Below are 14,345 nucleotides of genomic sequence, written 5' to 3'. Positions count from 1 at the left end.
AATTCATTAATTTTATTTTTTAAAATTTAAAATAAATTATCTCTTTTAAATTTATAAAATTTTTAATTAAAATTTATTAGGTTAATTAACTCGGTTTCAATTAGATTTCACAATATATTCACTTAATTAATTTTTAAAATCGAAGGGTAATTATGGAAAAAAATTTCGTTAATCTTTGAAATTGTAAAAAATCTTAGGTTGCCAAATTAATCATATTTTCAGATTATAACCTATTTATTGATGTGCCGGTGATGTTCTATTATTTGAAAATTGATAATAATCTAAATCAAATAAGGTTATTATTGATAACTTCAAACAGATTATCAAGATTATCAATTATAACCCAACTAAACGCTGGCTAATATATAAACAAAAACCTTGGCAGACGTACATACGCTTGCTTCATTCAGATTCATCTGCAGCTTGTAATGATGCTAATTAACTACACTTAGCTTCTTCAAATCTGCAACTATATTATTAATTTAATCTCCCAGAGCAAGAAGCTTCATCCAGCTGCTAGCAGATGCAATTGTGTATATCCTGTCGGAAATATTTCTATTCTGAATTGATTTAAATATTACAAGCCATAGGTCCCTATTTATACATGAGTATAGAAACTTATTCTAGACGATTTATTCTAAACAGAATATTTAATACGATTTATTCTAAACAGAATATTTAATAGATATTCTAACACCCCCCCCTCAAACTCAAGGTGGTAGAGTAGAGATCAGCTTGAGTTTGCTCATGGATCACTTCACGAGCAGAAAGGAGCAGTATGGCAGAGGTTGCTTCACCTCTGGTTTCTCCGCGCGGCGGCGGCCTCTGGTAGGGCAGAAAGCGCGTGAATCGCGCGGCGGGACAGAAAGCGTGTGAATCGCGCGGCGGCGGCCTCTGGTAGGGCAGAAAGCGCGTGAATCGCGTGGCGGGGCAGAAAGGGTCACTTGCGGCCGTTTCCGACAGCCGGCGAACAAGATCCCACGGAATCGCGCGGCGGGGCAGAAAGCGCGTGAATCGCGCGGCGGCGGCCTCTGGTAGGGCAGAAAGCGCGTGAATCGCGCGGCGGGGCAGAAAGGGTCACTTGCGGCCGTCTCCGGCAGCCGGCGAACAAGATCCCACGGAATCGCGTGGCGGGGCAGAAAGCGCGTGAATCGCGCGGCGGCGGCTTCTGATAGGGCAGAAAGCGCGTGAATCGCGCGGCGGCGGCCTCTGGTAGGGCAGAAAGCGCGTGAATCGCGCGGCGGGGCAGAAAGGGTCACTTGCGGCCGTCTCCGGCAGCCGGCGAACAAGATCCCACGGAATCGCGCGGCGGGGCAGAAAGCGCGTGAATCGCGCGGCGGCGGCCTCTGGTAGGGCAGAAAGCGCGTGAATCGCGCGGCGGGGCAAAAAGGGTCACTTGCAGCCGTCTCCGGCAGCCGGCGAACAAGATCCCACGGAATAACGCGGCGGGGCAGAAAGCGCGTGAATCGCGCGGCGGGGCAGAAAACGCGTGAATCGCGCGGCGGCAGCTTCTGGTAGGGCAGAAAGCGCGTGAATCGCGCGGCGGCAGAAAGGGTCACTTGCGGCCGTCTCCGGCAGCCGGCGAGATCCCACGGAATCGCGCGGCGGGGCAGAAGCGCGTGAATCGCGCGGCGGCGGCTTCTGATAGGGCAGAAAGCGCGTGAATCGCACGGCGGGGCAGAAAGGGTCACTTGCGGCTGTCTCCGGCAGCCGGCGAACAAGATCCCACGGAATCCTGGCGACTTTGGCAAGGATGAAAAGGGGGGCAAGGCCACTGGCGTGGAACAGAGCGACGTGGGACAGAACGGCGGTCGTCTGCCTTCACGTCCACTGGCATGGTTTGCTAGAAGAACCAATGGACAACAAAACGTTGCATGCATGGCTTGCTAAAAGCAAAAAGACGTTGCATGCTTTTTTCTCCCATTGTTTGATTAATTTCGTTTGAAAAACGGAAGCAATTTCCAATTGCGTGTAATTGAATTCCATGCAACAAAAGCCTCATGCAATCACCGCCGCCGGCCCTAGGCACGAAGAGGAGGAGTGGTGTTGGCGGCAACAAAAGAAGGAGAGATTCCTTGGTGCCGCCCGCTCTAGGGGAGGAGAGATCCAAGGGCCGGCGGCAGCGAACAGGAAGTCGACGCGGAAAGGAAAATAGGCAGCGGCGCTAAAAAACCCTAGGCTCTGATACCATGTCGGAAATATTTCTATTCTAAAATTGATTGAAATATTACAAGCCATAGGTCCCTATTTATACATGAGTATAGGAACTTATTCTAGACGATTTATTCTAAACAGAATATTTAATACGATTTATTCTAAACAGAATATTTAATAGAATATTTAACATATCCAAATCCAATAGCTGACCTGTTCTGTAATTTTCCTACCATACAGCCAGTGCAGTGCAGGACACAGCTCACTTGGCCACCACATTGGATATATATGCATGCCATCTTTTAAGCTATAATTTAGGTTGCGTGGGAGCCGCTACCGCTTTGCGAGCAAGCTGTTTCCAGTTGCAGCTAGCTAGCTAACTCAGTCGCTCTCCTGGCGCCTGCAAACAAATATCCCTTTCTCCGGCCAGCTTCCCTGGCCGGAGACCTCTCACTCTCAATATCCAACACGAATCCAGCTTCTAAAAAACTACAGAAAGAAAAGAAAAGAAAAGAAAAGCTGTAGGTGGAATTTGTGGTTCTTAGGATAATATTTAAAAAAATTCTCTTAATTTTTGTTATTATATATTAACTCTCACTCGTTGGGGAAAAAAATAATAAAATAGCTTTAAACAACATTAATCTAATTTTAACCAACCTTCTTAGAGTAGAATTGCTCTATGTTATATTAAAAAAAATTTAATTACGTTAAAAAAGGGTCAATTTTTAAGATGAAAAAAATAGGATAAAAATGTCAGCATATTCTTTTTAATATAGGATTTTTTATAATAATAAATATAAAAGCTGCCTTTTGAATTTTTTTATCCATTTTGCAATTAAAGTTAGAATTTTTTTAATTAAAATGTTCTTTGAATATCTTTTGACTTTGCAATAAGGCATTTGACTCTTTTATTCATGTATCAAAAATTTTTGGTTGATTTTCAAAAAGTACCCTCTAAGACGGTTTTTTTAATTGTATTATCAAACTTAAATTTTAAAAATATTTTAATGTTAAGGAAAGTAAAGTTTTAATTGTTTAAATGATGCTTTGAAAATGACCTTTTTTATTTATTTATTTTGTGATAATGCCTAAAGAGCTTAAATGTGGTAATAGATTCCTTCCTGTAAAATCCAACATTTTTTTAATTTAATTTCCGTCGACAGGGCAAGCGCTGTCGCCGGCAAAGCATCCGTGCGGCTCCAGCTCATCAACGTCGCCTTCAACTCCACCTCTCTGGTTCCTTCTACCTGCCGATATATAACCTTTCACTCGCTCACTGCCTGCAACAGAGACATCTTCTTCTTTGCTCCGGCACCGGCACCGGCACCACCACCTGCGCAAAGAGAGCCACCGCCGGCACCGGCGCCGACGCCGTTCTCTCAGTTTCGATGGACCCCTGCCCCTTCGTCCGTGTCCTCGTCCGGAACCTCGCCCTCAAAGTCCCAGCAGCCGCCCGCCCAGCCGGTGGCCCCGGTGTCCACCCCTCCGCTCACCCCTGCTTCGCCACCGTTCGTCTTCACAATCACCCCTCCCGCCACACCTCCCCCGTACCGCTCGTCCCCGCCGACCACGGCTCCGATGCACCAGCCGCCTCGACCGCTCTCGCGGCCGGGTTTCACCTCTCCAAGTCTGATATCGACCGGCTCGCCAGGAAGTCGCTGACGCTCCTCCCCTCGGCCGCCTCCGGCGCTTCGACTACGAAGCTGAAGGTCAGCGTCTACTCGGGCCGCCGGGGGACGTCCTGCGGGGTGCGATCCGGGAGGCTCTTGGGGAAGGTGTCGTTGCCGTTGGATCTCAAGGCGGCGGCGGAAGGCAAGGCGGTGGTGCTCCACAGCGCATGGGTCGGGTTAGGGAAGGGGGCAGGCAAGGCGCAGCTCTACCTGACAGTGACGTCGGAGATTGACCCCAAGTTCGTGTTCGAGTTCGATGCGGAGCCGGAGAGAAGCCCCCAAGTGTTCCAGGTCCAGGATAACAGGGGAAGGCAGCCCGTCTTCACCTGCAGCTTTAGCTGCCGCCACAACTCCGGCGACCCGAACTGGAGATCAAAGTACGTCTTTTCTCCCATTTTCTTGTGTTTTTTAACAATAAAGCCTACGTTTTCATGGATTTCCTCTGTTACAATTGTTGAATTATTCATTTGTTCTCTATTCAGATCGTTGCCATTGGAGTCGAGTAGTGCCAGGAATTGGCCGTCGTCCTTGGCGTGGCTAGGGAAGGAGCGCAAGGGCTGGTCGGTCACTGTCCACGACCTCTCCGGCTCTCCCGTGGCCCTGGCTTCCATGGTCACCCCTTTCGTCGCCTCCCCCGGTACCGACCGCGTCAGCCGCTCCAACCCCGGCGCCTGGCTCATCCTCCGGCCCGGCACCGTCGGCACCTGGCACCCCTGGGCTCGCCTCGAGGCCTGGCGCGAGCGCGGCGGTCCATCCGGCGACGGCCTCGGCTACCGATTCGAGCTCCTTTCCACCAACCCCGCGGACTCCCGCGTGTGCCTCGCTGAGTCCACCATCAGCTCCTCCAGAGGAGGTAAATTCACCGTCGACCTCACCAGCGGCAGCCCCTTCCCGCGGGCCACCTCCTTCCCCCACCCCGGCGGCGAACCGACCCCGTCCTCTTCAGCCTACGTCGGGTTCGTGATGTCGTCCACGATCGCGGGCGAGGGACGAAGCGGCGTCCGCCCGATGGTGGAGGTCGGGGAACGACACGTCAATTGCGCCGAGGACGCAGCGGCGTTCGTGGCGGTGGCGGCGGCAGTGGATCTCAGCATGGAAGCATGCCGCCTTTTCTCCAGCAAGCTTCAGCGAGGGCTTTCGCTCTCCTACTTGTTGCTGCGGCGGCAATCCTCCAGTCTAATTTAGAAACCAAATTATGATTCAGCCAATGTACAGATGCAGCTTGATCGATATTTTCACTAGATTTGCTTTGCTTTTCTGTGATTTTTCTTGTCCATTTTCAAGTATCCGAGAGTTGTAACCATTTGTTTGAGGAAATTTCAACGTTTTACTTGTCTGGATTTGATGAGACTGCAATGATGATTCTGAGGCGAGGGAGGGATTCTAATAAAGATGGCATGTGGATTCTGTCAACTTTTGTGGGGCTGCGTGGTTGTTGTTGGGTTTGAGTGTCTGATGGCGTAGGACGATGGGAATTCATTGTATTCAATGTTATTATTCCTTCCTCTGGACAGGTTTGCGTTATAGACGTGGTGGTTCCCATTTGACAGTTCACGTACAGTTCGGCTCCAGCGCACATGGATTGAGCAGGACGGAAGGAAACTAACGGCCAGCTTTTGGCTGGCTCCAAAACTATGGATGCCAAAAAGATCAAATTTTTTTTAAAAAAAAAACAAAAACTAAAGATGCAAAGTTAACAAATAAAATTATAAAATTGTGCTTGTGGAACTGTTCTTATTGTAAAGTTTCTACAGTCCATTAGCGTGGCGAGACCAATGAAATCAGATTAATTTGATACAATTGCAACGATACAAAATAAAGAGCATAAAGATTTCTAAAAAAGTTACCTACCCTTTTATACTCTCAGCCTTCCGGGTGTCCACATGGGTTGCCATCTTCGATTAAGCATACCTATCGAGGATTTGTTGATTGGCAAAGGCGATAACATCATCTTCGTAAGCTTATCACTACTAGGCTAGCTGCTCGCCAGGCTTTGTTGGTTGCTGTTTGACTACACTCAGAGGAGGTTATTGATAGTCATCACTCTGTCAACTATACTTGTCAGGGTTTGTCAGAGAGGTTGGAGGGTTGTATGTCTAGGAGGTGTTGTCTATAGTATGAGGATGTTCCCATGGTATGTGTCGGCTAAGCGAGGATGTTCTCGATCGAAGATGTTCCCATGAGATGTGTTGGCTAAGCGGAGATGTTTCAGGAAAAAAATGTTCTTATAGTGTGCTAGTGTTGCCAAGATGTATCCCAGTCGGGATAATCCTATCGTGCAGGTTGAGTGGGGATATTCTCGATTGAAGATATTCTCATAATGTGTGTTGATTGAGCAAAGATGCTTCCGATTAGGGATGTTCCCACGAGGTGTGTTAGCTGAGTGAGGATATTTCTGGTCGAAGATATTTTCATGAGGTATGTTGGATTTGCAGGGATGTTTTTGATTAAGGATATTCCCATAATATATGTTGGTTGATCGGGGATATTCTCATGAGATGTGCTGGCTAAGATATTTTGATTGAAAATTTTCTCATAAGGTATGTTGGTTAATTGAGAATGTTTTCGATCATATTTAGAGTAAGTAATCTCCAATATATCACCATTGGTGGTCCAGTCACTGCATTAGAAATGTTTTAGGAGAACAGTAACCTCCTCTTCTAGTGCAAAGTAGTAGTAACATTGGCAACGATCAAAACTATTCATTTCTGTTACGGGAATAACCTAGGGGACTCCTGATATGACTCGAGTCCGATCCTGGTCCCTCCCTCAGGTTCGGTCAACCATCACCACAGGCCCCTTCTATACTTCGAAAGGAACCGAATCACACCTCTTCGCCGAATCGTCCATTCGGCTCCTTCTTCGCCAAATCGCCCATTCGGCCACCTCATCGCCGAATCGCCCATTCGGCTCCTTCGCCGAATCGCCCATTCGGCCACCTCACCGCCGAATCGCCCATTCGGCTCCTTCTTCGCCGAATCGCCCATTCGGCCACCTCACCACCGAATCGCCCATTCAACCACCTCATCGCCAAATCGCCCATTCGGCTCCTTCTTCGCCGAATTTCCCATTCGGTCACCTCATCGCCGAATCGCCGAATCGCCCATTCTGCTACCGCATTGCCGAATCGCCCATTCGGCTACCGTATTGCCGAATCGCCCATTCGGCTACCGTATTGCCGAATTGCCCATTCGGCTCCTTCGTCGCCGAATCCCCCATTCAGCTCCTTCGTCGCCGAATCCCCCATTCGGCTCCCCTGTCGCCGAATCGCCATCCCCGCTGCGTATATCCTTTATCAAGCCAAGTCAAGTCAAATAGACAAAACGCCCTACAGTGCCCTGACATATCCCATCATGACCTCTGACAAGGTCACACCCTTATTAATTGCCGCCATCTCTCTGACACCCCCACAGATCACGACAAGATGGTTTCTTTCTCACAATGTGACAAAGAACTCGATTGTTCTTGACACCTCATTAATCGTGATGGGATATTCCTTAATTGATGATGTGATAGGTATACACGCTCATCTCCCCTTAAAACGACCACTCCCTCCCTTGGCAGGTAACTCTCTCCGACTTCTACTCCTCTTTACGCTCAAGCTCATTCTGTTACTGTTCATCTTCTTCCTCCCACCGTCCTTGACTTGAGCGTCGGAGTGGTCGCGCCGGGGCATCCCCTGGCCTTCCTACTCACGTTCTTTGTGTGCGCAGGTCTCGACGACCTTGAAGCTCCCATCGCCCTCAGCTCCCCCTCCTGCTCCACTCCTACGGCGAGGAAGGTCTGGTGACGTGTCCAGACGCACTTCTCAACCGGAACAATTTCTTTTTTGGTAATCCAGATATCTAGCTCTTTGAATCAACTAATCCTCAATGTGACTGATGTGTGTGTTTCATATACATATTTTCGTTATTGTTGAGCATGTATTCATTTCATTACATGAGCATATTTCACATACTTTCATTGTTTTTATATTATTTTTATCTTTTTAGTTCGGAGAACTATTCTTTGTGCATTTTCATTGACAAGACGTGAATTTGAAGCTTAATCAAAGCAAAATAGCCTTGGAACATGTATTCCAGTATGATGCACAGTTTGGTCGTATCTCTTGACATGACATGTATCACCCTTGGAGTTAGATGCGCAATAGAGCAACAAAAGAAACCTCTAGTAAAAAACATGGTTTGGCCATGTTGGCCATCACGACCGTGTTCCCCTCTATGTGCTGGCAAGGAATTTTTCAGAGTGCCACACTGTCAGGCCGTGCTTCCCAATACGGTTGTAGATCGTGTGTTTACAACCTTTTATTTTTAAGAAAATTTTGTATTTTAGAAAAGTGCTCCTAACTTTTTAGGAAAGTTTGTTAATTTTTGAAATCCTTAGAAGCTATAAAAGAATCAAAGGGGCGTCAATTTAAGATATCTAGGATCAGGGGATCTCCCCTTCTCTATCGAGGGGTTTCCCTGTGATAGAGAACCCTAGAAGAGAGTCATTTCAAGGAGTCGTTGAGATTCCATCCACTGAGAAGCTTGGAGATCAATTCGAAGATGACATTGGACATCATGACTAAGCTTTCTCTCTTTTTCTCTTTGATTTGAGTTGTAGAATGCTATTCTTCATGTCTTTTACTTGTACGTCAATCTTCATGGAGTGGTCTCTTAATTCTAAGATTAGAGAGTAGCACAATGTAATCATTGATACTTATTTTTATTTAATTCAACTATTTTATCGCATGACATATTTGATTTATGATCTGACTTTAGTATGTATACATGACTATGACACTAGCGTGTGTTTTCATACCACAGGAATGCAGAGAAGAACCGAGAGATAAACCTAATTCTCCAACCTCTAAAGTTTGAGACTTGAGAGGTTGTTTACGAAAGTAGTTCAAAACCTCACGAAAGCACCATTGGCTATCACAGAGCTTAGTGAGTTTATCCTGATTCGATGTCACGAAGTAGGGAATAACACTTAGAGGATTGTGAGACATCATGATTGGAGCCTTTTTGAGAAAGTATTCGTTCTAGTAAGATTACCTCGAAACTATGCACTGTATTTAGGTAGATACTCGGTATTATTCGATAGAAGATATCGGGTACCTCGAGATAGACCACATTCATATTTATCGATTACAGAGGTAAAAGAGTGAATTGTATTTAGGGTGTCAACTATCATTGTGGTGAAATCGAAGTCCTGTAATTGCTTCCCAAAATCGATTTTTCATAAACTCTTCTTTGCTTTCTTAATTTGTTTCTTTCATATCCGATTCTTTCAATTTTAATCCATTTAGATAAGTACTTCACATAATAAACTAGTACTCGATTTAACATTCCAAAGGATGATATTTTATTACTTGACGATATCGTGCACTTGTAGATTTGCAAATTAATGACCAATCCTATCCCACAAAAGTTTCCCTCAGATCACCAAGATAAATCGAGAGCACAAATGATGCGTCGCTTCACAGCCAAACTTCTAGAGTTGTCTTTCCATTGAAAGAAATTAATTTGCAATGTATTGTAGATAAAAATAGACCCATGGATATCTGATTAACTACAGAAATATCTTATCATTGTACCGTAGCCCCGGGAGCCCAAACTATTCATTCCTATCTGTGAGCAATGTAGTTCTTGATTTTTGTAGATTTATAAAATGTGTTCAATTTCCAAAAATAGGATAATCTTTTTTGCAGTCACACTTTGGCAACTAGAATTTATTAAAATTTGATAACTTTCTTATATTTCAACCTTTGGCACTGAAAGATTATAACAAATGATGATTGATATCTAACGAGCGAAGAAAGATTTTCGACATGTTACTAAATTACGTGAGGAAGTTTCAATATTACCTATATCATGTACCCAACTTTCATAATTCCAAAAATATGTATCACATTCCCATTATACCCCTCTCTTCTTTCCACATTCAAATTTTTACTTTACACATTCTAAAATTCATTGTTCTTAATTTACATTGTCAAATTCAGATATGAGGGCATGTATACATTAAAGAGACTTGTAAGCGTACATTAATTTTGGTTTGAAGTTGTTACGGGAATAACCCATAGGAGCCCCTAGTTTGACTCGAGTCCGATCCTGGTCCTTCCCATAAGTCCAGTCAATCACACCCACGGTCTCGAATTGACCGAGCTCTCTCTCTACCCCAAAAAAAGAGCCAAATCACTCGCCCATTTGACTCACCCAATAGCCGAATAGCCCATTCGGCACTCCTTTGGCCGAATCAGGCTCCTTTGGTCGAATCAGACTCCTCAGCAGGCCGAATCCGAATCCTCAGTAGGCCGAATCCGAGTCCTCAGCAGGCCGAATCCGAGTCCTCAGCAGACTCCTCAGCAGGTCGAATCCGAGTCCTCAGCAGACTTCCTAGGCCGAATCCGAGTCCTCAGCAGACTCCTCAGCAGGCCGAATTCGAGTCTTCAGCAGACTCCTCAGCAGGCCGAATCCGAGTCCTCAGCAGGCCGAATCCGAGTCCTCAGCAGACTCCCCAGGCCGAATCCGAATCCTCAACAGGCTCCCCAGGCCGAATCCGAATCCTCAGTAGGCCGAATCCGAGTCCTCAGCAGGCCGAATCCGAGTCCTCAGCAGACTCGCCTTACAGTGCTTTGGCATGTCCCATCATGTTCTCTGACCAGCCCACGCCCTTCATTTATTATCGTCGCCCTCTCTGACACCCACGTGGGCAATGACATGACGGCTACTTGCCAGAGATGGGACTCTTGACTATTGTGCTCGATTGTTCCTGACACCTCATTAATCATGATGGGACACCCTCTTAATGGTGACGTGACATGTACACGCTCATCTCTCCTTAAAACGACCACTCCCTTCTGAGTCTGTAAGTTTTTTCCTCTTCTTCTACTCTTTTCCACGCTCAAGTTCTTCTACTGTTCATCTTTTTCCTCCCACCGTCCCTGACTTGAGCGTCGGAGTGGTCGCGCCAGGGCACCCCCTGACCTTCCTATTCACATTCTTTGTGTTCGCAGGTCCTGGAGGTCTTACAGCACTCCACCCATCTTCCTGTTCCACGCAGATGACGAGGAAGGTCCAGTGACTTGTCCAGCCGCTGGTTTCAGTCGGAACATATTTTGGCGCCGTCTGTGGGAACATACAACGTCCGGATTTGAAACGCCAATGGACGATCCTCATCGACCTCCTCCCCTCACTATGACGCAGGAAGATTTTGACAGGGCGGTGGCCTCTGCCGTCTTAGCGCTCTCCAGACAGTAGCCGGAAGCGCCGGTCTCTCCTTCACGACTTCCCTCCCTTTCCGCGGAGGCTCCGCCGGCGCCGGTCTGCAAGCTGTTCGAATCTGCAGAATCCCACCAAAGCCAGGCCCACCAGAGCCCAGCCCACCAGGCCCAGTCCCCTCAAGCTCAAGCCCTTCCAGCCCTAGCCCACCAGGCCCCGGCCCACCAGGCTCAGGCCCAGGCCCGACCCTACATCGACGCTACACATCTCAGGTTGATGCAGATGGCAAGGACTTAATCAGGCCATGGAACGCCACGCATCTCCAGCCTTACTACACTTAACGCCCCTGAGAGCCAAGCATCACTGTACGTCTTATTGAATTTCCTATACTTAATACCAGTGATACTTCTACAGGCCCTCCCCGTGCCAAGGCTCCTCAGCCATTCATCCGAGGCTTCTTAGCCACTCATCCGAGGCTTTCAGCCACTCATCCGAGGCTTCTCAGCCATTTACCCGAGACTTCTCAGCCACTCATCCAAGGCTTTCAGCCATTCATCCGAGGCTTCTCAGCCACTCATCCGAGGCTTTCAGCCACTCATCCAAGGCTTCTCAGTCATTCACCCGAGGATTCTCAGCCACTCACCCGAGGCTTCTCAGCCACTCACCCGAGGCTTCTCAGCTACTCATCCAAGGCTTTCAGCCATTCATCCGAGGCTTCTCAGCCACTCATCCAGGCTCTCAGCCATTCATCCAGGCATTCAGCCACTCATCCGAGGCTTCACAACCACTCTCCCTACTCGGACATAGTCGCGGATCGAGCTCTATTCAAGTCTCGGACATGCTCCATCAGCAATCGCCCTTCTCAGGGCTCCACCTCTCCCGACTCGGACATAGTCATGGATCGAGCTATATATCCTTGGTCTCGAACTAGTAGACTATCCTTAGTCTTGGAAATGACATTCACCTTAACGCGCGCATGCTCACCGCCACGCCTTGGGCTGATGTGTCGAAAGGCGTACGCCCACGTGTCCGCTGAGAGACCGCTTCGGTTACCAATTGCGATCGTACAGTTAGCGGGGCCCTCATGCCAGACTCTGATTCGGACTAGGACTTGTCTCTCTCCATGTGAGCTCACCGCCATACCGCGCAACTGACGTGGTGAATGATATACCGCCACGTGTCCTTCGCTGATCACCACTTCTCCACTCGGCATAACTACACAGCTATTCGAGTTGCTAAACTAGACTTTGATGCAGATCGGACTCGAGCAACGACTCAGTCTAGTCAGTTCGACTTATGCTCCCTTCGACTAGACTAGCGGGGAGGCTTATGTTACGGGAATAACCCATAGGGGCCCCTGGTTTGACTCGAGTCCGATCCTGGTCCTTCCCATAAGTCCAGTCAATCACACCCACGGGCTCGAATTGATCGAGCTCTCTCTCTCTACCCCAAAAAAAGAGCCAAATCACTCGCCCATTTGGCTCACCTAGTAGCCGAATCGCCCATTCGACACTCCTTTGGCCGAATCAGGCTCCTTTGGCCGAATCAGACTCCTCAGCAGGCCGAATCCGTATCCTCAGTAGGCCGAATCCGAGTTCTCAGCAGACTCCTCAGCAGGCCGAATCCGAGTCCTCAGCAGACTCCCTAGGCCGAATCCGAGTCCTCAGCAGACTCCTCAGCAGGCCGAATCCGAGTCCTCAGCAGACTCCTCAGTAGGCCGAATCCGAGTCCTCAGCAGACTCCCCAGGCCAAATCCGAATCCTCAACAGGCTCCCCAGGCCGAATCCGAATCCTCAGTAGGCCGAATCCGAGTCCTCAACAGATTCCACATCAGGCCAAATCCGAGTCCTCAGCAGACTCACCTTATAGTGCCCTGGCATGTCCCATCATGTTCTCTGACCAGCCCACGCCCTTCATTTATTATCGCCGCCCTTTCTGACACCCACGTGGGCAATGACATGACGGCTACTTACCAGAGATGAGACTCTTGACTATTGTGCTCGATTGTTCCTGACACCTCATTAATCATGATGGGACACTCTCTTAATGGTGACGTGACATGTACACGCTCATCTCTCCTTAAAATGACCACTCCCTCCTGAGTCTGTAAGTTTTTTCCTCTTCTTCTACTCTTTTCCACGCTCAAGTTCTTCTACTGTTCATCTTCTTTCTCCCACCGTCCCTGACTTGAGCGTCGGAGTGGTCGCGCCAGGGCACCCCCTGGCCTTCCTATTCACGTTCTTTGTGTTCGTAGGTCCTGGAGGTCTTACAACACTCCACCCATCTTCCTGTTCCACGCAGACGACGAGGAAGGTCCGGTGACTTGTCCAGCCGCTGGTTTCAGCCGGAACAGAAGTGATTCGGAGTTCTCAAGATCTATCAACCAATTTCAGAATTGAGAGTGGTGAATTTTTAAACTTTCAAAGACTTGATAAAATTTGTAATAAACTCATTATAAAGGCGTATGATAATGATACTCACTAACCAACACCACTAATAGATTCCTAAGACATTTTTTATTTAAAAAATATTAAAATTTTAAATTTTTTAATGGTGTATGTCTATCAGCTAGTTTTGTCTTAAACTAACTAATAGACCTAAAGAACTTAGAATCACTTTATATCAAAGTTAATGTACTTTGGAAACCTTTTTAATATATTTATGCCCTCATATCTAAATTCATCAACATAAATTGAGAGTACTAAAATTTTAAACTTATAAAGACTTATAAAATTTATCATAAGTTCATTATTATAAAGATTTAGGACAATGATATTCACTAACTAACATCATCAATAAATTTTTAGGACTCTCTGGTTCGAAAATATCAAACTTTTAAATGTTTGAATGATGTAGGTCTATTAGCTAATTTCGTCCGAAATTGGTTGATAAATTTAGATAATTCTGAATCATTTAAAATCAAAATCAATGTATTTATGTAAGTCTCCTTAATGTATTTATATTTTTATATCTGAATTCAATAACGTAAATTGAAACAATAAATTTTTTAATGAGTTGAGAAAATTTTAAATGTGAAATGGAGGGAGGGGTATAAGGGAAATGTGATATGTATTTTTTTAAATTTTCATGAAAATTAATTATGTGAAATGGATAATCCAAAATAAAATGCCGCCAAGCTATTTCTAATATCCGGTTTAGTCTAACCAAATCCAACCCGGTTGAGCAGAAAAAAAAAAACCAACCAAATCGAACGGCCCAAATAATGAATGACTAAGTCACGCCAGTGCTCGTCTTCTCCACGCACCGCCACCGACGCTGCATTCTTTCTCCCCTCTCCCAGTTTCCTGCGAAC

The 14,345-nt window shown here is 46.7% G+C and overlaps 1 protein-coding gene across 1 annotated transcript; it reads left to right on the top strand.

Annotated features, from left to right (window-relative positions):
- The first annotated feature begins 3,453 nt into the window (after positions 1 to 3,453).
- On the top strand, positions 3,454 to 5,172 carry LOC141834129 (uncharacterized). The gene is made up of 2 exons (XM_074721581.1): positions 3,454 to 4,201; positions 4,307 to 5,172. Exons 1-2 carry the CDS (start codon positions 3,543 to 3,545, stop codon positions 5,007 to 5,009), a joined length of 1,362 nt encoding a protein of 453 aa, XP_074577682.1. The 5' UTR covers positions 3,454 to 3,542; the 3' UTR covers positions 5,010 to 5,172.
- Positions 5,173 to 14,345: the final 9,173 nt, after the last annotated feature.

Source organism: Curcuma longa, chromosome 8, assembly GCF_044706935.1.
Source record: "Curcuma longa cultivar G26 ecotype Majalengka, Jawa Barat chromosome 8, ITB_CL_G26_1.1, whole genome shotgun sequence".
NCBI classification, from domain to species: Eukaryota; Viridiplantae; Streptophyta; class Magnoliopsida; order Zingiberales; family Zingiberaceae; genus Curcuma; species Curcuma longa.
The sequence above is the reverse complement of the archived record's forward strand: the minus strand, read 5'-3'. Positions and strand labels throughout refer to the sequence as shown.